Consider the following 26,869-nt stretch of genomic DNA (forward strand, 5'->3'; position numbering starts at 1 on the left):
CTAGTCAACTTTTATTCAGAGTCACCCATTCTTGCAATCACACACATTTCACCTTGTACACGAGGGCCAAACTTCCTTTTAGTGAAGAAGTATAAACCTCTAAAATTGACTTGGATCTCCAGGTGCACCTAGTCCATTCTTTGTGGAGTTCCCTTGCTGTTCCAGTCTATCAGCTTAGGCTGAGTCAAATATCCCAATAAGGTTACCCTGCTATGAGCCAACACCCTGCTCTGCAGCCCTCCCACATCTCAGCGGGCGCGGAAGCCAGCGCGGGCAGCGTGGTGACGTCACTGCGTCCGGACGCGCCCCGCCCCTGAGCAGTCCTTGCTGCCCCGCCTCCACCCTGCTCGCCGCCAGGGGACGCTAGTGGGTCGAGTCTCCTTGGCAACCACTTGCTCCTCCTCCTCCGCCCTTTTAACCTTTAGGGTGCGCGGGTGCAGTGTACCTCGCGCTCTCTCCCCTTTCCCCCTCCCCTTTCCCCACCCCTGGCGCTCTGGTAGGTCTGGACCGGAAGCGAAGATGGCGACTCCTGGCGCGGCCTCGGCGGAGCTGGTGATCGGCTGGTGTATATTCGGCCTCTTACTACTGGTAGGGGAGGCGCTTGGAGTTTTCCCGATGTTTGGACTGGCGGAGGAAGGGAGGGGTCGGCCCTGCAGTTGGCCTTTCCGGACCCCGGAGACCCTCTTCGCCCCGCCCCTCTTTTAGCCTGGACTATGGAGGGCTTTTCGGTGTTGGGGGCTTGGGCGGGCGGCGGGGGCAGAGGGGTGCCGATTTTCGGTCGCTTTTGCTTTCATTTCACTGATGACGTCTAGGGTTGCAGGGTCCTTTTTGGAAGCTCTTGCCGTCATCCCTGATTTGGGCAATGGGGCCGGTGGGGTTTGGGGGCGGAGGAGACTCTCGGGGTTGAGAAGCATGTAGTGGCCTTTCGTCCTCTGTAAAACAGTGGCACACAGTGTGGGTCGGCAGCGCTGGATCTTTGCAAGTTAAGTAGGCGCTGGCGTTGTTTACTTGTCGCCTTCTCTGTATGTTTTTTCCCCCATGTTCCCTACCCTTGGGGCTAGTGAGTCTCCAACCTCTGTACCCATTGTGTGATTCTGCCTTGATGACGTGAGTTGCTAGTTCTGACTTCCAGGTGTCACATTCTCTTCAAATCTTTTTTTGATTGGTGTAGATACCTGTGGAGGGCGTAGCTGTAGCCCTCTTTATTACCAGTATCGGAGTATATACTACTACCTGTCTGCCCTCAGGTGCTTTCTTTTCCAGTGATCTTATTTCTGCGTATTCAGTGAGCAAAATGTAGATTGAAATGGCTTAAAGTGGCCTGGCTATTACTTCCCTATTCATATTAAAACACTTTTTTTATTTTATTTGAGAGATCAATTTATTTCCTTTCATAACCTCTCTACCTTCTCAAATCTTCTCTTCTCATACTCCGAGCCTGTAGTTACTTTCTGTTCCCATTTATTTTGACCTTTTTGCATTGCAAAACAAAAAAAACCCCTCCAGTTCTGGAAATCAGGCTTGTTTAGTTTTACTTTAATTGTCAGATCCAGTCAGTGTCTGGTACCTATGTAGTATGTTCTAGTAAATTTTTGCAGTAGAGACTAAAAAAAAAAAAAAAAAAAAAAAAGAGAAAGAAAAAAGAATGGTGTGAAAATTTAAGAAAAGGATCCTCTTGTTACTGTCATCAGATAAAAATACTGCCTTTACCCTGGAATATGTTAGTCCTCTCTTGGAGGAAATGAAACCCTAAAGGTTGACTGTGGTCTCTGCAGCCACCCAGTCCTGTATTCTGAGAGCCCCCTTGGCTTTTCCAGTCCATCAGATTTAGTTTGTTTAGAAGAAAATAAATAAACATGTAATGTATGAAAGTTAAGTGAGACTATCTTGGCAGTTATAAATTAATAAACATTTACGGTACGGAAGTGGTGTGAATTTTAAGAGGATGTTAACGAAACAAGATATGGCTTTAAAGAGGGCCTGAAGATAGGTGGGAAAACTGAAATTCTTGAAACATGTATTTTATGGACCGAACGCCAAAGTATGACTAAATAAAGTAGGACTTAAGAGAATAGACAACAATATTGGAAGAAAATGAGAATTGTGGTAGAGTTTGAATAGATGAAGAAGGGAAGCCATTTAAGTTGGCAATATTACAGCAAGGACAAATAAAATCAGAAGGGAATTAGGAGTTTGACACTTGAATGTTGGCGTGGATAAGAGCATTAGGAAGAAGGACTCTTGTTTACATTTCTGCAAATCTCTTTAAATCCTGGTTTATTAGAAGAAAGGCTGGTTTCTTATGTTGGCTTCTACATTCAGTTTTTTGGGTATGTTATTTTGGTCGAAATGTATGAAGAAAATACAGCTGCAATGATAGGTAGTCAGAAACAGGAGCATTTTTCAGATAATTGTGGATGTTTTTTGATCCTACACCAAAGCCCAACAAGTGGAAGATTCTTAAAGGTCAGTTGCAAGGTGGAATCTGAAACCCTATCAATGAGCTTTTCATTCATTGTTACATTAAAATCCATTAGCCCATCTTGCACTTTGAAAGGATCTTTTACCCATCATGGTTTTGTACTATGATGCTATGGCCACTTAGAAAATATTGGTTTACTGAGTTATGCACATCTTTTAAATATGGATACATTTCATTACACAATATCAAAATATCACATTTCATTAAATTGCAACTGATCTTGTCAGAAATGTCTCTGAAAATTCTAAGTATTGAAGAGTTGTCAAGCTTATAGTTGTGGATGTAAGTCTTTCAAACTCCAGTTTTCATTTGAAAGTTTGACTCTTATCATTAATCAAATACTGTCAGTTTTTCTTTAAGAGATAGGTTCCCTTTGTTCATTTGACAAAATCTGCCAAAAAGCGAAGTCTGAATAACCATAGTTTGACGATTGTTCTTTCAAGTAAAAATGGTGTTCCTTGAAGAGTGGTTGTTTTAGCTTTTAACTCTAAACTTTTCTTGGAGATGGCCTACATCTTGGTATGCAACAGAAGGACTTTATGTATGCATGCTTCATATTTTACCCCACAAAGTATTAAAAAGAGTCAAGGGTTGAATTTCAATAAAATGAATTTATACTGCTTTGGGAAACACCGTCTTAATTTAAATTGTCCCTTTTTGAGCTTGTGGTGAAGAATACAATGATTACTGGTGCAGTTTGGTGCCACTGTCTTGAGTCACGCTAATGTACCAGTAGTTTTACCCACTGTGGCTATGAACCATGAGTGCAAATGCCAGCACAGTGAAAAAGGCAAATAGCATCTTAGTATTTATTATGAGAATAGTTTTCAACTTCTGAACCTCCAGAAAGGATTCTGGGGACTACCAGGGCCTAGGGATTTCACACTTGGAGAACTTCTGCCAGTCATCTACTAAAGATTCAGGACATGGGCCAGGTGTGGTGGCTCACACCCGTAATCCCAGCACTTTGGGAGGCTGAGGCAGGTGGATCATTTGAGCTCAGGAGTTCGAGACCAGCTTGGGCAACATGGCAAAACCCCATCCCTACTAAAAATACAAAAAATTAGCCGGGCCAGGTGGCAAATGCCTGAGGTTCCATCTACTTGGAAGGCTGAGGTGGGAGGATTGCTTGAGCCCAGGAGGTGGTTCTCGCAGGCAGTTGCAGCAAGCTCTGATAGTGCCTGAGCAACAGAGGGAATCCCTGTCTCAAAAAAAAAAAAAAAAAAAAAAAAAATCAGGACATGAATGTTGTCTGCTTTTGTCATCTTGGGCAAAAAGAATGGACTTCAGCTTCTTCCCACATAAAGAATTGTTAGATTTGGTCCCTCATGCATGTAATCTAACTATGTCTGTCTTTTCTATATCAAATCTAAACTGTTCTGTCTAGCTCCAATGTCCTCTGTAATTTGGCTCACACCACCTTTAAATTGTATTTGTCATTACAGTAGGAGACTCTCCGTTTTTGTAAAGCAAATTTATTCTTGTTCCTTAAAGTGTGGGCATCATCTGGGAACTTGTTAGAAACACCAACTATGTGACCCCAGTCCTACTGAATCAGAATCTGCAGTTTAATAAGATCCCAGACGGTATATCATGTATTCTCATTAGTTTAATAAAGATTCATCTCTTCTCATTCCTTCTTCTGCCCCAGTGGTTCGCAACCTTGACCTTTCATCAGAACCACCTGGGGAGTTTTAAAAATCTCTGTTCAGACCAGTTTATTTTGAATCTTTTGGGAGAAGCTGGGGGGACTTGTATAATTGTTAACAGAATTATATATTTATTTCTTTTATCAAATGCTCTAATAACTACTATTTGTTAAGTAGTTACTATGGCCAGCCACTATGGTAAACCCTTTATATCTCATTTAATCTTTAAAGCTTGTTATGAAAGAACTATTCCTATTGATGAGGATACTTGGTTTTATTTTATATTGTAGTAATAATTGATAACATGAACAAAAAGCTCTTTAAGGTTATCAGTTTTAAAACCATTATAAAGGGATTCTGAGACCAAAAAATTTGGGAATCTCTGGCTTAACTCTTCTGCCTGGTTGCCCTTTCGCAGCTTGTCTGCCTGATATTGGCAAAATTCTTTGTAGTAATACCTACAAAATTCAGGTTTTCTTTCATTCTTGAAATCCAATAAAAAACATTTATTGGAACATTTTGTGTCAAATACTGCTAAGGATAGAAAGATGAGGCTCAGCTTTTAAAGACTTCAAAATAAATTTGGGGAATGTTAAAAATATTTGTGAATTCCTTTAAAAACAAGCTCATTCAAATCTTAATATAAAGGGACATTTTATGAAAAATAAATTTCCCAAAATCAAGAATTTGAGCCTAGATCCTTTTTGTTTGTTTGTTCCAAAGTCTTAACTCCCTTCTCAATTTTTTCTTGCTGTTCTGTCACCAGCTGAAAGACCAGCAGTATGAGGGAATGACATGCAGCAACTTGGATGGGTTTTAAATGCTCTGTGCCAAATGACACAAGCCAGACTGAAAAGACAACATAGTATGTGAAGGCATTATGATATTCTAGAAAGGGACAGAAAACAGATAGTGGTTGTCAGGGTGATACCGGTGGGCTGAGGGAGATCCCCAAACACTGGTGGGATCTCAACCCCAGCTGGTTTTCAGGTGCTTGACACTGTCATGAGAACACATTAAAGGGCAAGTCAGAAAATAGTGCAAGTATGGAGATTTATTAAAGGGAAAGTACACACTCTTGTGGGCATTCTTAAGAGAGAGACGCTCAATGAGGTTTGGAGTTTCTACATTTATGGGTTTCTTTATCCAAGGGATATATTCATGAAAATTCCTGGAAAAAGGTAGAGACTTTTTGAAATTATGGTGCCACCCATTTTTGCATCAAATATGAGTGGTCTCAGAACTGCCATGGTGCTGGTAGGTGTGTGATTGAGCATGTTAATGAGCATATAATGAGGTCCTAGGTGGAACCTAGGTCAAATCCATTGCCATGTTGGGTCCAGTGGGTCTTAACCAGCTTGGTCCACACCCTGGTTTTTCAGGGTCTTATTAGCCCTTAGCCCCTAGTCATGAAAACTGCTCTGTGGAATTTTTTAGGAGTTCCTACAAAGGGTCAAAGGAATTTTCTGAGATGATGGAATTGTTCTTGTATCTTGCTTGTGGTAGAAGAATTTGGAAGCTGCAAAACCAGTTTGGTGGTTTTATTAGTTTCATTTAGGCCCTGGAACTGCAGGATGCTCAGAAAGAAAGTAACCAATGAATCTGTTGAAAAAGTGAAAAGAAAAAAACAAGGCTTTTAAAACTACCAGAGCTCTTATTTAGAACAATGGTTCTCAAGTTTGGCTCAGATTGAAATCCTCAGGCATTTAAAGTACTGATGCTTGGAGGAGGCTTATGCTCCATTGATAGAATTGATTGGGGAATGTAGGGAAGGTATAAGGGTACTTAAAAGTTACCCAGGTGATTCTGACTCACAGTCAAGGCTGAAATAACATAGTCTCTGTCTGCAATTCCCTGTAATTGAGTAGAGTAGAAGTTTTCAAAATATAGCTCCGGACCAGCAGCAGCCTCACCTGGGGAAGCTGTTACAAATGCAGATTTTCTGGCTCCACTCCAGACTTCTTGAATCTGAAACTCGGAGGATGGGGCCTAGCAATCCATGCTTTAACAGTTCCTCCAGGTAATTCCAATGCCTCCTAAAGTTAGAGAATCATTAAAGTCCTATGCACTGTGTTAGTCCCTAGAATGGTGTTGGTAACTATTAAGAGTACCTGGCTAACTAGAGATGTCAACCTCTATCTCTGAGTGAACTTTTTTCACTGGAAAGCTCCTTGCTGTGCACATGTATCCATTTTCAGCATTGACTTTTCTTTGTTTAATGCTCTTTAAAATTTAAATTATGATATGATAATTGCATGGCGATTACTGGCAGTTAATCTTTAGCTCAATGCTATTCTTGAACTGTCAGAACAGGTCAGAAGTTAATTTTCATCCAAGTTATATTCTGTAATGCTTCAGTAATAAGCCTAAAATAGAACAGCTTCTACTCATATCTCCTTTAGGTTGGAAAAATCTACAGGGAAAAAATATTCAAGGCTAGTTATAACTGTGATGTGTGAAACCATTAATGTTTGCACTGTGTTGGGTGAGGAAATATGTAACTGAGCACTGTTATTAATAGTATTGTGTGTGTATGCCTACGTGATGTACTGCATACATGAAATAGGCTTTGAAAATTATACATCTTGGACAAGTTTTTAAGGATGGTAGGCTTACCTTACACAACTAAAATAACCTTTACTTCACATAAGATTTCCTGCTAAAAACTTTCAAACATGTGCAAAAGTCAGAGAAAATATATTGGGTAGTAACAAACATCTCTTTTTGTTCTATTTCAGGCTATTTTGGCATTCTGCTGGATATATGTTCGTAAATACCAAAGTCGGCGGGAAAGTGAAGTTGTCTCCACCATAACAGCAATTTTTTCTCTAGCAATTGCACTTATCACATCAGCACTTCTACCAGTGGATATATTTTTGGTTTCTTACATGAAAAATCAAAATGGTACATTTAAGGTAAATATAATCTTACTTTGCAGATTTTTTTTTTCCTTTCAAATTTCTGGCACAGTGAGCAGTCCGATATATATTATGTTTTATTTTTGTGTCTGGGAATGAATGAGAATGGAAATACAACATAGAGGCTGAGAATGTGACATCTAACCTGATAGATTAGAAGTAGACTTTCAACTGACATAAAAACTATTAATTCAGCAACCTTGCAAATGCTTCAAGTAATCATAATAGGTTATATATTTTTTGCTGCTCATAACTCCCTTGAAGCTTATTTGATTTGCATTAATGCAATAAGTACATAATTTAGAAGGGCTTTTGTTAGTGGCAGATGGGGATCCTAATCTCTGTTTCATATTGAGTCCTTTGAGTCAGTATGGTGTAGTGAATTAGGCTGGCAATTATAAGACCTGAGTTCTAGTCTTGACCCTTAACTGTCTAGCTGCGGACCTTTAGCCAAACCACTTAACTTTTCTGGACTTGAGGTTCCTCATTTTAAAATTGAAGGGTGTGGACTAAAGGTTTCTGAGTTTCCTTTAAATTATGCAAATTACTTTTAAGTTTCTTACTAGCTTAAGCTTCTATGACTCAGAAACTGTCGTTATAGTTCGTTGTAGCCCCAATATTTAGCTTTAGTACTTAAATATTTGAATGAAATAGTATTTCAATTATCTTAATAATGCATGATTACAAAATAACTTCTTGAATTGGGCTAAATTGGGTAAATAATTTTTATTTTATTTTATTTTATACTTTATGTATTTTTTTATTTTATTGAGATAGAGGCTCACTCTGTTGCCCAGGCTGGAGTACAGTGGCATGATCTCGGCTCACTGCAACCTCTGCCTCCTGGGTTCAAGCGAGTCTCGTCCCTCAGCCTCCCAAGTAGCTAGGAATACAGACGGGCAGCCACCATGCCCAGCTAGTTCTTTTTGTATTTTTAGTAGTGGTGGGGTTTCGCCGTGTTGGCCAGGCTGGTCTTAAACTCCGGGCCTCAAGTGATCCACCTGCCCAGCCTCCCAAAGTGCTGGGATTGCAGGCATGAGCCACCATGCCTGGTCCAAATGGGGTAAATAATTTGAAAATATTTTTGTAGTTAGGTTTAAATTTATTCTGATTACTGTGGCAATTAGATATATTCTGATTGCTATGAAAACCACATTTTTTTCCTGTACACCATTTATTTAGCAGTTTTTAATTGAGCACTTAGTGTGTGCCAAACATTATAATGTTATGAAGATAGTAACTAACATCTATTGACTATTTGCTGTGTGTCAGACTCTATTTTAAGTGGTTTACATTTAGTAGCTTCCCTTGATCTCTCAGACAATCCTGTGAGATAAGTAGTTTTATCTATGGTTTTCATGGGTGAAAAATCAAGATTCAGAGAGGTGAAGTAACATAGCCTGTAAGTGCTGCAGTTGGGATTTGAAGCTCCGCAGTCTGGTTCCAGAGAGCTTTGTTCATGAGGTTTCTTGGGAAGATGGCGTCTAAACAAGGAAGAGATACTTGCAGGTAGCTCAGTAAATGGGGTATCTACCAGTGAGTCTACATTTTTTCAAAATACAAACTTAATTCACATTTTATATTTTGGGTTGAAACATTTCTAGAGAAGATGACTAATTTTACTGGTATCGTTGGGTTTTCTCTGCTTTTTATTATTGGGCAAGAAGAATGCACTTTTAATAATGTTAGACATAGATAATTAAATGGTTGATTGTAACATTATGAGGTCATTTTCTCTGAGAAATAAGTGTCATTTTAGAATTACATTCTATAAAAACGTTTAATTTCTTGTGACTCTGTATATAGCTGTGTTTCTTAGATAAAAGAATTTGACATTTTCAGAATTTCTGGATATTCTTTTTATTTTAAAATAGTGTAGTGTAATTCCCCATGTACAGTACGTAATTATAAATTTCTAGGATATTTTTCTCTTTAAAAGCTGTTACTTTTAAGTAGATAATGATATATATGTATATGCATGTATTATAATGTCTGGAGGTAATATAATTATCCCTGGTATAATTATTGTTTGAATTGGATATTTTTTTAGTTTAGAATTGAGGGTGTTTGATTTATTTAGATTTTGTAGGAAAACATTTCATCTTTAAATTTCTAAAGTATTTTCATGAAATTATGAACTTTCTATTAGATTAAGTATTGTTTTGGGCCCATGCTTAAATTAGTGGTCACTTCCTGGGAAATAGGTTTGTTTTGTTTCTTTGTTTTTGATATTTAAATCTATGAGATTGCATTATACTTGTTTGAGCAAGATTTTAAGAATGCATTCACTAAAGAAGCAAAAATATTAACTATAAAAATTTAGGGTGCTTGTTTTAATACATGTGCCCTAAAATAAAAAATATGACTGTAGTTAACACACTTACTTTATATTTGTTAAATCTAAATGTTACACCAATATTTAGAAGGAGAAAAAAATCTGTTAAAGTTTTTCCCTCTACTTTTTAAAACTTTGTTTCATTATTAGGATATTAGTTATTCATCAATTGTTGGTTCTCTTTTTTTTCTCCTTTTCTTTTTTTGAGACAGAGTTTCACTCTTGTTGACAAGTTTGGAGTGTGATGGTGCGATCTTGGCCCACTGCAACTCTGCCTCCCGGGTTCAAGCAATTCTCCTGCCTCAGCCTCCTGAGTATCTGGGATTACAGATGCACACCACCATGCCCGGCCAATTTTTTGTGTTTTTAGTAGAGATGTGGTTTCACCATGTTAGCCAGGCTGGTCTCGAACTCCTGACCTCAGGTGATCCACCCGCCTTGGCCTCCCAAGATGCTGGGAGCCCCTGTGAGCCCCTGTGCCTGGCCTTTCCTACTTTTCATTACTAAGTTGTCTCTAGTTCTGTTTGTTTTTAGCTTAGATAATGTATCAGTTTTTTCTTGGTGATTTTGTTGATACCTTGAAACATTCTGTGTGTCTGTATTTTCCCTTCTCATTTTGGGGGGCTTGGTGAGGATTAGTGCAATTCATGAGTTTTTATTTGAAACTGGACTATTTGCTGATTCTCAAAGAGTAGAACTGAAAAAAATTTTGAAAACATTTTCCAAACTCTAGACAATAGTTTTTTCCCAAAGTTATTGCTGAATTCAGGTGCCTAGTGAAAGATAAGTTTAAGTGTTTAAGAATTAATCCTTCAAACTTCATGCCACGATTATAAATGTAGTCACAGTAAAAAGGATGCCAACGTGGTTTTAGTCTATTCCAACCTTATTTGTAAAGATAAAAGTACAAGTTGACATTGTTTTCCATGATGAATGCTAACGTATACTATATTTACAATGTGCATTTGAAATTCCTAAATGAATATATGCATTTTCTAACTTTCTCTGCTTCCACCTCAAATATTTTGAAGCCTCTCTCTAATTATGGACTTGGCTTGCAAAGTATAATGATTTGAAACTCCACATATCAATGATTGCTAACATTTTTCTTAAAAACAGAAGGTGCCCAGACTTTTCTGTGAGCAGGCAGTCATTGCTAGTTTCTTTATTTTTGTTTTAGTTACCCTCCTATAATTTTCTCTGCCTTCTTATGGCAGGGGTATGTTATAATGCCTGAGTTGTTTCTGTTGACCTTTCTTTCAACATATGGCATTATTAATAATTTTAGCTAGATAATTTGTTTCTAGCTTTTTTCTAAAATAATTAACTTTTTAGATAACAAAAAAGAACCTTTTAGAGTACAGCTGGAAGTGCTCTCTTTAACAGTCTTTGATAGTTGGCCAATAACATTGGATGGGGATATACATGAAATATACTGATCCAATGGAAAAAAAAAAGAAATTGACACTAATATGAATAAATATTCTTTCTTTTATACAACATGTAAAAATAAAAAATTTAGTTAATATTAAGGTATGTCATGAAAACGTTTAATGTTTTGGTGTTTGTTCACATCTTACTCCTGTTCCCTAATTATGAATATCTTTATGGCCTGTTATTAGATGTCTGAGCTGAACTCTACTGCTCCCTCATTCCTAATTTCAGCTGGTGGGAATTGTATCTTAGAACTTTGTGCTTTTTATTGAACCTTAATTATGTTTATTTACTTAATACTAAGTATGTAGTATGTGCCTGACAATTGTAGTTACTGGAGATTAATTGTTAAGGCAAATGAGGTTGTTTTTCTTATGGAGCTTAATCTGCAATGCTAGATCAATAGTCAACAAATAAAATAAGGTCACTTTATAGTGATAAATTCTATGAGGAAATATAACAGATTGATATGAGAGTCTAGTCAGGTTATGAGTGTTTTGGAGAGGGGCAAAGCTGCTGAGGTTTCTTGCCATGATACCTGGATGAGGAGCCAATCTAGTAAAGAGCCAGAGGGAGAGAGCCTTTAGGGAGAAGCAGCAGCAAATATAGAGGTCTTTAGGCCGGGATGAACTTGGCTTATTTGGCTGATGTGTGTTGTTGAGGGTTTTGCTGTGGTAAAAGCTGAGATCCAGAATAAGGCAGGGGCCAGCTTGTTTATGACTTCTAAGTCATATTAATAAGTTTAGATTTTCTCCTAACTGCAATATGAAGTTAATGAAGGTAAAAGATAAAGGTGATTTGGGCTAGAGTGGTGCTAGTGGAGAAAAATGATTAAAATTGGCATGTATTTTAGAGGTAGAGCTGCTGGGATTTGCTTATAGATTAGATATAGGGGGACAGGTGAAGGAAAAAGAAAATTGGAGCACCGATGCCTAGGTTTTTGTATACCTTAGAGAAATAGGGAAACCTGGAGGAATAAGAGGGCATATGCATGTGTGCACGGGCAAGTGAGGGGGTGTAGAGAAAAGAGTTATAGTTTGGACAGGCTACCTTCAAAGTGTGTACTGTACTATCTATCCAGGTGGAGGTGTTACATAGGGAGTTGAAGCTCTGTGAAGAGCTTAGTGCTGGAGAGAAGTATTTGGGAAGCAACATATGGATGAAATCTACAGTTATGGACTGACTAGGAGCCGGGAAGACTGAGTAGTCAGAGAAGCCTTGACATTGGACCGAGGACTGGAGTTCTCTGTTGTGTAGAAGGTCAGCTGAAGGGGAGAATCTGCAACGTGAGAGATAAGAAAAACAGAAGAGGGAGGCTTTATGGAAATCAGAATAATGTGTTTTGGAAAGAAAGAATGATAGCTTTTTCCAGTGGTGTTGAGAGGTGAAGTGAGTTGGGTAGAGAAGTGATTGGTGGCTTTGGTCAGTGGTGACCATGAAGAATAATTTCAGCAGAACAGTAGGGTGGTTAGGTTGAGTGGGTTAGATATGAACAGAGAAGTAAGGAAGAAGTGATAAGGAATGCTGACAACTTTTCAGGAAGTTTTTGTTCTCTAGGAAAGTGAGAAGAGGAGTTAGTAGAGGTGTTTTTATTTGTGGTGGTTGTGTATCTCTTTGTGTTTAGTAGTTACTAGAATTTGTATACTTTAGAATTCAGTAGAGTGAGAGGAATTTTTGAGGCATGAGAAGGTATCATTGCAGGTGCAGTTTCCTCCAGAGGACGAGGGTTCTCAAAGTGAAAGGGTTGGGTGTAATAGGAGTATGGGTACTTCAGAGTAAGGAAGGTCTAGAATTTGGATACAAATGGAGGTAGGTTTTAGATTTAATAGTAAGTTGAGTGAACTGTCTTGGGACTACATATTTTAGAGACCTCTAAGTCAGTATTTCTCAATCATGGACATTTTGCCTTGGGTAATTCTTTGTTATGGGGGCCTGCCCTGTGAATTGTAGGTGTTTAGTGGCATCCTTGACTTCTTAACTCCTAGATTCCTGTAGCATACTGACTCTGCCCACCATGTCTCTGGACATTGTCAGATGCCCCATGGGGATCAAAATGGCTCCTGAATGAGAACCACTGTTTTTATGGTGAAGTTACCAGGTAAAAGTGAGGAGAATCATGTTGGAGTTTTGGGTTATGCAGCAGGTTTCAAAGGTCAACTTGAAAAATGGGGAATGGAATTTACATATGCCACCAATTACATTTTTGTTCTATGGAATTCATATCCTTGTCTCCTGAAATATTCTTCTTTAATATTCTTTATTTAGTTCTTGATTGTCTCACATTCCTTTTGTGTCCTAAATGACTCTGAAGTTCCTTTTAGTTTCTACTTTGAGAGGCAATAGTTTATAAAACATATCAGGGTCATAGTGGTTCCCAAAATTAGAAGGAAAGTTTTACAAACTAAGCTCTCTTGACAATACATCAAGTATCTTGGAGGCAAGAGAGTATGTAAAAGCCAAATACACTAATAGTACTTGAGTGATATTGTATATCTTACACATATTTGTAGCTTTAAAATAGTAACAGCAATACTCTTGTTGCTACAAGAACTGGTGAGGCAAAAGATCCTTATAGAGTAAAAGATGCTAGATTTCAATGATTCTTTTGCTTCACGTTAACCTTCAGACTTTGTATTTTTAATATCTTTTTTGAGATTGGGATTTTGTCCAATTTCAAACTAATTTTTAAGTGATTCTCAGTGGAGACATTACTACCTCCTGGGGCTGTCTTGGAAATTGGTGGGAAGTTTGTATAAGTAAAAAAAGATGGTTGTCATTATTCTCTGGCCCATTGATACATTGTTCTTAATTTGCTCATCTTCAAAATCCTTTTAGGCCAGGCACGGTGGCTCACACCTATAAACCTAGAGGCTGAGGCAGGCAGATCACTTGAATCCAGGAGTTCAAGACCAGCCTGGGCAACGTGGTGAAACTCAGTCTCTACAAAAAATACAAAAATTAGCTGGGCATGGTGGTGTGCACCTATGGTCCCAGCTACTTGGAAACCTGAAGGTGGGAGGATCACCTGAATCCGGGAAGGTCTAGACTGCAGTGAGCCATACTCATGCCACTACACTGCAACCTGGGTGACAGAGTGAGACCCTGTCTCAAAAACAAAACAAAACCCACAAAAATACTTTTAAACTTCTGTTTTGATATAGAAGCAATCACTAAAGAAGCACAGCTCTTAGGAATTGAAGCTTTGATTATGTACATACTCATTTGGATACTTGAATCATTGATGGAAAAATTTTCAATGATTGTACAGAATTCTCCCCAATGCTTTCCCATTCTGTGTGGTAAGCACTACTTACATTTTCTTTTCATTTTTTCTATAATATGTTTGGGTATTTCTTTCATTACTTTTGTTAGACAAAGATTACATGTGTTAAAACTTTTGGTTGTGATTTGTTCTGTTTCCCCCTACTCAAAAGTGCTTCATGGATATCTATCTATGCTAGTTTATATAGGTCTCATTGTTTTTAATATCAACATGTTATTCTATGTTATGCATGTACAGTAGTAAATTTTACTATTTCTATTCTGGCATTTAGATTGTCTCCAGTTTCATTTTTCTTTTAAAAAATATTTTAAATGACCCTACACCGAATATTGTTGGGTAAAGGACTCTTGGGCAAAAACCAATAAATGTTGCTTGGTACAGGCTCTAATTTACCCTGACAAGGGTCAGCAAGTGCTCAGGTTCTTTTGTAACTTACTTATGCAAAGAGAGAAACTCTCCCAAAGTGCAGGTGCTTTAGTAGAGGTGTATAACCTCCTAGTGTTTTCTCTCTCTCTTTTTTTTTCTTGAGACAGAGTCTTGCTCTGTTGCTCAGGCTGGAGTGTAGTGGCATGATCTTGGCTCACTGCAACCTCTGCCTCCCAAGTTAAAGCAATTCTCATTCCTCATCCTTCCAAGAAGCTAGAATTACAGATGTGTGCTACCACGCCTGGTCTCAAACTCCTGACCTCAAGCAATCCATTTGCCTCAGCCTCCTAGAGTGCTGGGATTGCAGATGTAAGCCACCATACCTGGCCTCTTAAGAATGGTCTTGCAGGTAGAATAAACACCTTGGATTTGGGTGCCAAGGAATATGAGCTGAGTAGGTACAAGTGGTTCACTGAGTGCTAGGACATACCAATTGCTGAACACCTGGAGACTTTGGGTCTCTTAGTCCCATGAGTAATGGAATTTGGTACAGCTCCTGCTGTGTGGGAAAGGAAGGGCCCACTTGGGCTAGCTTATCACTTTGTAAGAGCTCCTGAGGTAATTTGTTGGACAAGTAGTATTGTCCAATGAATAAAATACCTATGTACTAATATCCATCCTAATTTGTGTGAATATTTTTAGGATCGATTCAATAAAGAATGTCTACATGGTAGACTATCTTAATGTGTAGCAGATGGTTTTCCCTCCACATTTTGACATTACTGGATGCTATTGTTTTAAATTTTGCCAATAGGTAGGTGAAAGATTATATAATAGTAGATTTTCACGTTTTATTAGTAAAGGATAGTAATTGGGAAATTCCTCCTTGTTGGTCTTTTTCAAATGTATTTGTGGCCCTAGCTTGTTTTTTCAGATGATTTTTAGAATGAATATGTTAATATACTCTACCTCCTAGCACAACGGGATTTCGAAATACACTCTACCTCCTAGCACAATGGGATTTCGATTGGTGATATATATTAATTTGAGATTAATTTGGATAGCAGTTGGTATTTACAATCTTTATATGTGGGAACAGGTGACTTTCCATTTATTAAATTTTTTATATCCTATGATTTATTTTTTATATGATTAACATACATTTTTCTATTTGGCCTATTAAGGGTTTGTTTGTAGAAGTAAGTTTGGATTTTCTACGTTTTTTGATCTTTTAGACGTTTGTCAGCAAGAAATTTGTAGCTACTCATTGCTAGAGGTGTTTATGGGCAAAAAAGGAGAAAAGAAAAGAAAACTCCTAAATTATCTTAAGAGAATTAAATATTGATGCCCTTTTTTAAGAGCACTTGTAGAATGTTGACACTGACTTGAGCTCTTAAAGTGTTTATAAAAAATTGACCTGGATTCTAAATTGTACTTTATACTTAATAGCAGTGATAAGTCCTTTAGATTCTCCAGGTTTAATTTTTCACATGCACAGAATTTAGAATATAGGCCAAAAGACTTGACATTGTACCTCAGTTCTGACATTATAGGGTATAGTTTTTTTTTCTATTGGAAAAGATTAATTTGAATTATATTTTCTAAGTTTAGTAATTTGAACAACACTTATGTGGGATAAATGCAAAGGAGATTAGACTGATTTTTCTTGTAGGTTTTTTAAAAAAATATATAATATGCTCAAATATGTTCTTTCTGAAGTACAAATCAGGTTTGTTAATCTCTCCTTAAAATTCATCACTATTTTCCATTGCCTTTAGGACAAAGTCCAAAATACTTAGCATGACTCACAAGCCCCTGACATATATGTCCTTCTCTTCCCTCTCTCCATCTGCTTTCTCTTACCTTTCCAAAAGCTCAGTTGAATCTATATTTAGCTTCTTGAAGTTATTTTTCAAACGTTCTGTGTACGTTCTTTTCTCCCTTCTTTCCTTCCTACTATTTTCTCTGTTTCCCTGAGATCATTCTAATCCTCCCAGGATCAGAAGCCATTCCTGATCTTCAGTCTGAGTTAGGTGCCTTTTGTCTTTGTGTTTTCCCAGAACTGTGTTGTCTTATCTCAGCATTTACATACTGAAATTTGTCTGTTGTCTGTCTCTCACTTATTGAAGGCATAGATTGTTTTTATTTGAGTGGATAGATTTTGGAAGTGATATTCAGTTGTATTAAAACCTAACTCTTAATTGTTAGGCAAATGGATGTTTCATTAATATTTCTATTGTTTCCTTTTATCCTAGGACTGGGCTAATGCTAATGTCAGCAGACAGATTGAAGACACTGTATTATATGGTTACTATAGTAAGTATTTTTCAGTTTCTTTTCCTATTGGGACTGCTAACCAAAATATTGATACGGCTCCGATGGGTGGAGAACCCCAGGTTCTTCCTCTTGGGTCGAATTAGAAAAAAACCGACATGGACACATGTGGAGCAGTTTTAAGGAGCAGGGCGTTTAATAGTCAAGAAAGAAAGGGGAAGAAAGAAAGAAGAAACTCTCCTGTGCAGAGACAGAGGGAGGCGACTTCAAAGCTAAGAGAGGGAACCCCACCTGCCATGGATACCAGTCAGGTATATGAAGAGGCTGGAGGAGTCAGTGTTTGATTTGCATAGGGCTCAGGGGATTGGTTTGACCAGGCATGTCATTCACATAGCCTGCAAAAAAAAAAAAAAAAAAAAAACGGGCCCTCCCACCCTAGCCTGTTAATATGCAAATACAGGGCGCCATGATGTTCTACACAGGTGGGGATATGTGGGGGCAGCCGTGTAGCCAGGAACATGTGGGGCAACGGCAAGAAGAAGAGTGCGGGTATTGCCAGGTTTGGGTAGATCCAGTTTCTAGTGGCCTGCATTTGCATGTCAAAGGGTGCCGGCCTGTCTCTAAGAGCCAGGGAAGAAACTTTTCTGGAGATGCTTTAAAAAATGAAAACTTAAGGACCCTTTTCCTCTCTATCTGCCTAAAATAATTTCTTAATAATTCCTACAATATAAAGCTACATATAAACTTTTAATTTGGAAACCACATAGGAGATTTCTGTTTTCTACAACAGGAATAAATAATATGTATTCATTCTCAAAATCCTGAAACTTCTTTAACCTACTTTGCTTCACTTAGATTCACTTTATATCTCTTCTTTGTAGTGGTTAAATCAAGTTACTTTAAATCTCACCTCTCCTTTTATCATTATCAATTTCCCGCTCCGTTTTCTTGGTTTTAAATTTCAGTTTTCTAAAAATTTTTTCTCAGTATTGCCATTAGTAGACTTCAGTCTCTGGGGAATTTATCCTGCCAACTTCATTGTTCTCCACAGAGTCATTTTAATCCCGGACTTATGGTTGCTTGGCTCCTCCTCCCTCCCTCCCTCAAACATCTTTCTCAGTATTAGATTATAAAAGCTTTATAATATGAAAGCTAAATGTTTCCAAAATTTTTTCTTTGAATAAACATGAAACTTGTGTTTTATTAAAAAAAAACTGTGATTGTTGAGTTAGGAGAGGGATGTCATTTTTTTCAGCAATGAAGTAAGATGCTGAATAAGATTTCAGTAGGACATTAAATGGGAAACTGAAAAAAAATCTACAAAAGTTTCTGTGGAGGGGAAATGTTTTTGAGTTCTATTGAATTTTTTTTTTTTTTTGAGACTGAGTCTCGCCCTGTTGCTCAGCCTGGAGTGCAGTGGCACAATCTCAGCTCACCGCAGCCTCTGCCTCCTGGGTTCAAGCGATTTTCCTGCCTTAGCCTCCTGAGTAGCTGGGATTACAGGCGCACACCATCACGCCCAGCTAATTTTTGTATTTTTTAGTAGAGATGGGGTTTCACCACGTTGGCCAGGCTGGTCTTGAACTCCTGACCTAGTGATCCACCCACCTTGGCTTCCCAAAGTGTTGGGATTACAGGCGTGAGCCACCGGGCCCGGCCCCATTGAGTTTTAATTCAGCTGCTTTGCTCTTTTGCCTTTATTCTGATCTAAAATCTGTAGGCCCCATGAAATTTTATTTCTTTCAGGTAGATTTTAGAAAGAATTTATGAAATTTCAAAATATAATATTTCTGATGAATATATTAAGTATAATAAAACACAATTTTGACCTATTAAAATTTTTGAAATGGAGCTATATTAAGTAGAATGTTGCCTTTTTAGTATAATAAAATATAAATTACCTCTACACAGAGTTTTAGGGGGGAAGTCTGTCTCCTGTATGACGCTAAAGTATAGTCATTCTTTAGAACATATGATGACATAAGCCAGTTTATACGTTTGTGAAGTCAAGGTCTACGATCTCTCTTATCATTGAACCTAGAGGCCATTGGACTAATCCTTTGTAACTAAGTTCACAAAAGACTTGTAAACTGGAATGTTAATTCATGCAGCCTTTTTCAGTTTGTTCTATGGAGAGAATTAAACCTACAGAAAAGAATTTTAGTAAGTATTTTTCTTAGTCCTCCCAAAGGTAGTGTGTCCTCAGTCCACTCAAGGATAATGTGCCCTTAGTATCATTTTAAATGCCTGGGAGGTAAGTTAATCATTACAAACAGTAGATGTCTTGGGACTTAAGGCTTGATTTTCTGTAGAACTTAAGTTATAGTGAGAAATATAATTGCTTTGACTAGGATAGTTGAGACACTGATCTAGGAAAAAAATTTGTTTGAAAAGCCAGATTATGAATTGAAAAATTTGTTTTATGACTATGGAATTAAAACAGGAAAATTTGATTGGATAATATGAATAGTTGTTGTTATAATATTAGTCATCTTCATCTCAGCTATGGCTAATAGGCCTTTGGCCCTGACCCAGAGGTGACCTACAGCTAGGAGCCTGAAAGGATTCCACAGCTTCGAACGTAGTTACTATCCTGAAGCTCAGCTATTTCTTTTGAAATGCTAGATACTATCTAACTGCCCTAATAGGAAGCATCTAATATGTCTTCTCCTGGATTTTGAGAACTATACAGAGTTCAAATAGAAAACACAGTTTTTATCCATCTCTTCTGTCAGATGCTAAGGTCATCTAATCCTTCCTATCCCTCCTAATATATCAGTGTATTTTCATTATCTAACCTTGCCAGGCGCTGTGTATGACTTTTACATTCAGCATCTTAACTAGTTTTCATGAATGCCCTCTCTACCTTTTGTGTGTGTGTGTGTGTGTGTGTGTGTGTGTGTGTGTGTGTGTGTGTGTGTTTTCTACCTTTCACAGATGAAGAAATTGATGTGGAGAGATGTTGAAGATCACTTTGTTAGTGAATGGCAAAGCCCAAAGTGGTTCTTATTTCCTCAGCTGTAGCTTCTTACTGTTAAGTGAGCTGCCTTTTGATAAATAGTACTGGAGATGTTACCTATAAGAATGATTAGCAGCACTGACCTCCCAAGAGCAGCTTCAGAAATCATCTGGGGACTTTTTTTTTTTTGGCAACAGAGTCTTGCTGAAGTGCAGTGGTGTAGTCTCAGTTCACTGCAACCTCCGCCTCCTGGGTTCATGCGAGTCTCCTGCCTCAGCCTCCCTAGTAGCTGGGATTACAGGCACATGCCACCATGCCCGGCTAATTTTTGTATTTTTAGTAAGAGACGAAGTTTCACCATGTTGGCCAGGCTGGTCTCGAACTCCTGATCTCAGGTGATCCTCCTGCCTCAGCCTCCCAAAGTTCTGGGATTACAGATGTGAGCCATTCATTTTGCCCGGATCCCTTTTTTTTTTTTTTTTTTTTTTTTTTGAGACGGAGTCTCACTCTGTCGCCCAGGCTGGAGTGCAGGGGCCGGATCTCAGCTCACTGCAAGCTCCGCCTCCCAGGTTCACGCCATTCTCCTGCCTCAGCCTCCCGAGTAGCTGGGACTACAGGCACCCGCCACCTCGCCTGGCTAGTTTTTTTGTATTTTTTTAGTAGAGACAGGGTTTCACCCCGTGTTAGCCAGGATGGTCTCAATCTCCTGACCTCGTGATCCGCCCATCACGACCTCCCAGAGTGCTGGGATTACAGGCATGTGCCACCGCGCCCGGCATTTTTTTTTTTTTTTTTTTTTTTTTTTGAGATGGAGTGTCCCTCTGTGGTCCAGGCTGGAGTGCAGTGGCACAGTTTCGGCTCACTGCAACCTTCGCCTCCTGGGTTCAAGTGATTCTCTTGCCTCAGCCTCCTGAGTAGCTGGGATTACAGGCGTTCGCCACCATGCCCAGTTAACTTTTGTATTTTTAGTAGAGATGGGGTTTTGCCATGTTGCTCAGGCTGGTCTTGAACTCCTGACCTCAAGTGACCTACCTGCCTCAAAGTGCTGGGATAACAGGCGTGAGCCACTGTGCCTGCCCACTGGGGACATTTTAAGTAATACGGAATGGTAGATTGTATCCAGAGAGATTCTGATATACTTTGTTGTGATAGGCAGCCTGTGAATCTATTACTGAAAAGTTAATGGTGCTGATTCTGATTTTAGCACAGCCAAGTTTAGAAACCAGTGGCCTAAGTCAGTGGCTTTTCTAAAGGTGTCTCATGTGCATGTGCAATGAGATAAAGGTTTGAGGGATAAGGAGGCTAAACATTGACTCCATGGGACCTGCTTATGCTTTAATTGTCTTTTATGTTTGGGTTCCATGTGTGTTTCCAAAAGAAGAGCTTTCTGTCAACAGATCATGTGATAATCTCTTTTCTAGAGTATTAAGATTAATGTGTAGATGCTTAATTCATGATAACTTAGAGTAAGCTGTGTACATATTTTCCTTCATAGAGTTACTAATGCAGGGTTTTTTCTAAGTTTTCTTAGGTGCTAGTTTAGATGCTAGTTTTCCATAGAAGAGAAACTGATCAAAAAGGTAAACTCTTAAAACTTCTGAAGAAGTTTTAGTCATCTTCCTCAATGGAATTGTTTAGGAATGTTAACTACTTTCAAACTACTGATTCAAATGTATAGTCTCACTGCTTTTTCATACTCCATGACGTTGAAATCTATTGACCCATTTGTACTTTGAATGGATCTTTTGTCCATTTGTCAAATGCCGAATAAGACAGTTGACATTATGCCTTATTCATTTGGAAAATACTTCTTCAGTGAATAGTGTAGGTCTTCTGAGTGTTGACACATATCATTATACATTGAAAAAACCACATTTGTTAATATCGCCATTATTCTTATCAGAAAAGTATGTATTGAGAAGCTGTAAAACTCAAAGATAGATTCAAGTTTTCCAACATTCTAATTTTCTCTTGAAAGCTTCAGTTTTATCATTGGTAACAAATACTGTCACTTATTTCCTTTGGAGTGACAGTCTCACTGTCATTTTTGAGAAAGCCTGTCTGATACTCAAGTCTGGATAACCACTGCTTATCTGTCAGTCTGTCAGTTCTTTCAAGTAAAAGTGATGTTCTTTGAAAAAAAGTGGCTAGTGTAGCTCACAACTCAAAGAGCGCAAACAAAATTGAGATAGTGTGAGACACAAGTACAGCATGGTTTATGTGTATTTCCTGTCAAACAGAATATTGAAAGGAAATATATGCAAATATGGACACTAGAATTTTTACTGCTTCAAAAGGGACTTTTGTGAATAAAAGGCTCAAATCTCCCTCCTCCCTGAAGAATACAATGACTGCTAGCATAATTTGAGTCTACTATCTTGATTCCTGTAAAGGGGCAGCAGTTTTATCCACTGTAGGTTTTGCACCATTAGTTTAACTGTAAACATAGTGGAAAGGCACATAACATCTTAGTATCATTACGTAAATAGTTTCGATGTTGTGAATACCCTGAAAGGATCTCTGCAAATCCTGGGGTCTGGAAACCACATTTTTTAGGATCTTCTGTTATATTAATGGAATTTGGGGTGTTTTGTTCTGAGAAGCTGGCAGAAATCAGGCTGCCTGCTGCTGCTTCTTGTGAACACTCCCCAGCTGTTGGTTAGTTATTAATAATCCTCAGTTAACTGAAGCTACTTACAAAGCAGATACAGTTTTCTGGAGATTGTTGAAGCGTGAGAGGGTGAAGTTGTTCATTTCCATGCTGTTCCCTGCACACCTAAGGATTCTCTGATCAGGAAACTCCCTCATCTGGGAAGGTTATGCCCACCCCAGAAACTTTAAGGATTTGTACCTTTTATTTCTTTTGAATGTTTTATTTAGTTTTTCATCTTTATCTTCAATCTTTTTTTTTCTTTCTTTCTTTCTTCTTTCTTTCTTTCTTTCTTTCTTTCTTTCTTTCTTTCTTTCTTTCTTTCTTTCTTTCTTTCTTTCTTTCTTTCTTTCTTTCTTTCTTATCTTGATAGATAGATAAAGGGTCTCACGTATTTTGGGCTGGAGTGTGGTGGTGTGATCATAGCTCATTGTAACCTTGAACTCCTTGGGCTCAAGCAGTCCTCCCACCTCGGCCTCTCAAAGTGTTGGGATTACAGGCATAAGCCACCACACTCAGCCTACTATTTTCTTTTATAAAACTACCCTCGTGTGACTTTTTAGTTCTGGGTTTTGTTTAATTTTGCATTTAGACCTGCTATGCAGGCTTAGCAGTGACATCTGAGTTCTGTTTAATTTCATATTTAAGCCTGCTATGCAGTCCTTTTATCCCTTATATTGTCTGTGTTTTAGCCTTTTATCTAAATTGTTTTTATTTCAAATTTATTTTTATCTTTATATTTGGGCTCTCCCTATTTCTACAACCACTGCATACATGCAAAAATAAGAAGTGAGAAAAAACATTAAGTAAAAGGAAATTCCTTTAAAAGAAATTAATGAAAGGCAGAGGGTAAATGAATTAAAACTATCCCAAACCCTAAGCAGGAAATATTTGAGGCTATTTTTGTTCAGCTCTTCTGTAGTTGGCCTATCAATTCCTCATGGTATTAGCCTGTTCTCCCACTGCTAATAAAGACATACCCAAGACAGGGTAATTTATAAAGACAAAGAGGTTTAATGGACTCACAGTTCCACGTGGCTGGGGAGGCTTCATAGTCATGGTGGAAGGTGAGGAGGAGCACAGTTACGTCTTACATGGTGGCAGGCAAGAGTGTGTGCAGGGGAACTCCCATTTGTATAAAACCATCAGATCTTGTGAGATTTATTCACTGTCATGAGAACAGCGTGGGAAATACCCGTCCCCATGATTCCATTACCTTCCACGAGGTCCCTCCCATGACACATGGGGATTATTACAGTTCAAGATGAGATTTAAGTAGGGACACAGAGCCAAACCATATAACCCACATAGACTTTCTTCTCTTGACACTGGTTTTCAGGCTATCATCTTGTGTGTGGATGTAAATTGAATCATATAGTTCCTAGTGTTTTGTGTTTGGCTTCTTTAGTGCATAACATCTATATTTGAAACATTTATATTGATGTAGGCAACAGTACTCTGTTGATTCTTATTACTATATTAACATACTGTAGTTTGTTTATCCATGCTAGTGTGGATGAAAAATGGGGTTGTTGACAATACTTGGTTTTTTCAAATGCAGCTGTTAAGAAGATATTATGTATGTACATTTAAAAGATTTTTACTGCATTGTTTTTCACTGTAGGGATGTTCATAGTAAAAAATCCCAGTTTATTACGTGTTTAATAAATTTTTGTTTGGCTGTTAAACAATTTTGTAGTAAAAATTGGAGTGAGTCAAAGTGTATACAAAATGAGTTAAGTTATGGAACTAAGGGAGAATAAGATGGATTGGGAAGCTTTTCAGTTCCAGTTTCTATGCCAGACATTTAGAGCACCTAAGAGAGTTTTTTGGAAGTTTCTCTTCATTCCCTGTTGATTAGGTGCTGATAATTTGTATCTGGAAACTTTTTTATGTATTTTGAACTTAGGTTTATCTTAGTGTGTTTTGTGCTGTTAAAATAGAATACTCAAAACTTGGTAATTTGTAAGGAACAGAAATTTATTAGTTCATAGTTCTGGAGGCTGGGAAGTTCAAGATGAAGGAACTGGCATATGGTAAGGGCCTTCCTGCTGTCATCCCATGGCAGAAGGGCAACGGAGGAGGGCGCACACATCCTTTTATAATGAACCCACTCAGATGATAATGACATTAATCCACTCATGAGCGGCCCCCCTTGCTACCCAAACACCGTTAGGCCCTACCTCCCAAAACTACCATATTGGGTAGTGATCGTGAGCTTTGAGGGACACATTCAAATCATAGTAGGGTTTACAACACCTAGAATCTAACTTGAGAAGAGTACATGGGACCTTTGAAGTCATTTGACTTCTTTGTGATTTCTCCACCTGTGAAATGGTGATAAAGGAGTACCTACTTCATAATGTTAGGAGTGTGACATGTGATTAGTGCTAAATAGGTGTTATTCACTGCTGTTTATTCAAATCAGGTAAGAGAACAAGAGAAATTTTCTCTGTTAGTGCAATGATATAGGAAAGTTAATATTGAAAGAACTGGCTAGTATCTCATCAAGTTTCAATTTTCTTGACACTATTGTTTTGAAAACATCTCTAATAATATTTCAGTACTTTTCCAGACAAGATAGACTGAGACTAATTTTGAGATTTGTTTGATTCAAAATCCTTTTTATACAATCTTGTTTTATAAGATACAGTTGTCTCCTGTCTCCTGCCCCTTTTCCCCCTTTTTAAAAGAAAGTATTCTTAATTATAGGGGATGTTTTCTAAGTGGTTTCTGGTTAAGTTTGCTCAAGAGATTATCTAGGTAATCTCTAGAGACCTAGTAGCCTAAGAATTTGTTTCCAGTTGGAAATACTAAGAAAGCAAGTGATCTCTTGGACTTATAACTAGTGTGACTTGTACTTTTTGTCTCTAAATGAACTGCTGATTTGTCACATTAATATCATAAACCTTCCTTCACACTCCAGAGTTTGGAGATTGAGACATATGTTCTTGGTTTTTCTTCTTATGTTCTTGGTTATGCCTTTTGAGTTTCCTTTGCTGGTTCTTTCTCTTTTTTCTGACCTTTTAAAATATTTGTATGTGCCAGGGGTTAATCCTTGAACCTGTTCTCTGTTTCAGTTAATCCTTTGGTGATTTTATACCATTGCTTCCTTCTAAATACCACCTTTATGCCCAATTCCCAGTTTTGAATCTTTGTGCAGACCTCTCTGGAACATCACAATCCTATGTCCAACTGTTACGGAACTCTCTACCAGAAAATCAAAGACATCTCAAATTGAACATTTCTAAAGCAACTGACCTTTAATCTGTCATACAGTAGTGTTTTTTTTTTTCTTGTAGTGGATAGCAACAAGAAGGATAGAGTTTCTTAGGCTGAAAACCTTGGAGTCATCCTTGAATCTTTACTTTTTCACATTTTGTGTCAAATATGGCAGGAAATTCCCTTGTGCCTGATTTTCAAAATTTATATAGAATCTGACCACTTCTCACTACCTTTTTTTTCTGGCTATAATCCTAAGACACCATTGTCTGTTTTGGGGTTATCACAGAAGCCTGTCTTTTCTACCCTTGTTTTATTCATAATATAACAGTCAGAGTGATTCTTTAAAAATATGACACTTCTGTTCCTTATCTGCTCAAAACCCCGAAGTAGCTTCCCATGTAATTCACAGGAAATGACAAAGTCATTACTGAAGCCTGCAGAACCTTATGTGATCTGACATTCTTCTCCGCCCCACAAACTTCTTTGTCCTCATCTACTATTTTGCAGTGCTAGGCAAAGTCTCATGATGGCCCACAATGCTGTCCACCTCCTAATATTCATGCCCTTATGTAATTCCCTCCTTTTGAGTGTGTGCTGGACCTAGAAATTTGCGTCTGCCAAAGAGAATGTGGCTAAAATGATGCTGATAGGATGTCACTTCTGAGATTAGGTAGAAGACAGTGACTTTGTCTTGCTTGTACTCCTTTTCTCTTTTTCTCTGGCATGCTCATATTAAGCAAGCTGCCACTTTGTGTACTGCCTTATGGAGAGGCCCACATAGCAAGGAACTGATAGCAGCCTCCAGCCAACAGCTAGTGAGGAACTGAATCCTGCCGAAAACTCAGTGAGTGAACCTGGAAGCAGGTTCTTCCCCAGTCAAGCCTTGGGATAACTGCTGCATTGGCTAACATCTTGATTGCAGCCTTGGGAGAAATTCTGAGCTTGGCGACCCAGCTAAACTGTGCTCATGTTCTTGACTCACAGAATCTGTGATAATAAATATAGTTTTAAACCACTAAGTTTTGAGTAGCCTGTTACATGGTAATGGATATCTAGTACATCTCTCCATCACTGTTATATTAATGTTCCTTGAACATTTCAGTTTCACTCCTACATTAGACCCTTTGCTTTATGTTCCCTTTGCCTAGAATGCTTTTCTTTTAGTTATTTACTTGACTAATTTAACTCCTTTTGCCTTTAAATCTTTGGTTATGTGTTACCTGTGAATGTGGCCTACCTTCCATCTCTGGCTCATTTAACCTAATTTTTTTCTTTACAGCCTTTAATCACATTC

General features: G+C 38.1%; 1 protein-coding gene across 2 annotated transcripts in view; it reads left to right on the forward strand.

Annotated features, from left to right (window-relative positions):
- The window catches only part of LMBRD1 (LMBR1 domain containing 1), a 151,485-nt gene that overhangs the window by 20,905 nt on the left and 103,711 nt on the right, over positions 1–26,869 (forward strand). Inside the window, 3 exon segments of one of the 2 annotated variants that reach the window (NM_001194516.2) lie at positions 244–588; positions 6,870–7,046; positions 16,723–16,783. In NM_001194516.2, coding sequence (NP_001181445.1) covers positions 520–588; positions 6,870–7,046; positions 16,723–16,783 — 307 coding nt within the window. In that variant the 5' untranslated portion in view covers positions 244–519. 2 annotated transcript variants of the gene reach the window in all.

Source organism: Macaca mulatta, chromosome 4 (genome assembly GCF_049350105.2).
Source record: "Macaca mulatta isolate MMU2019108-1 chromosome 4, T2T-MMU8v2.0, whole genome shotgun sequence".
In the NCBI taxonomy this organism is placed as follows: domain Eukaryota; kingdom Metazoa; phylum Chordata; class Mammalia; order Primates; family Cercopithecidae; genus Macaca; species Macaca mulatta.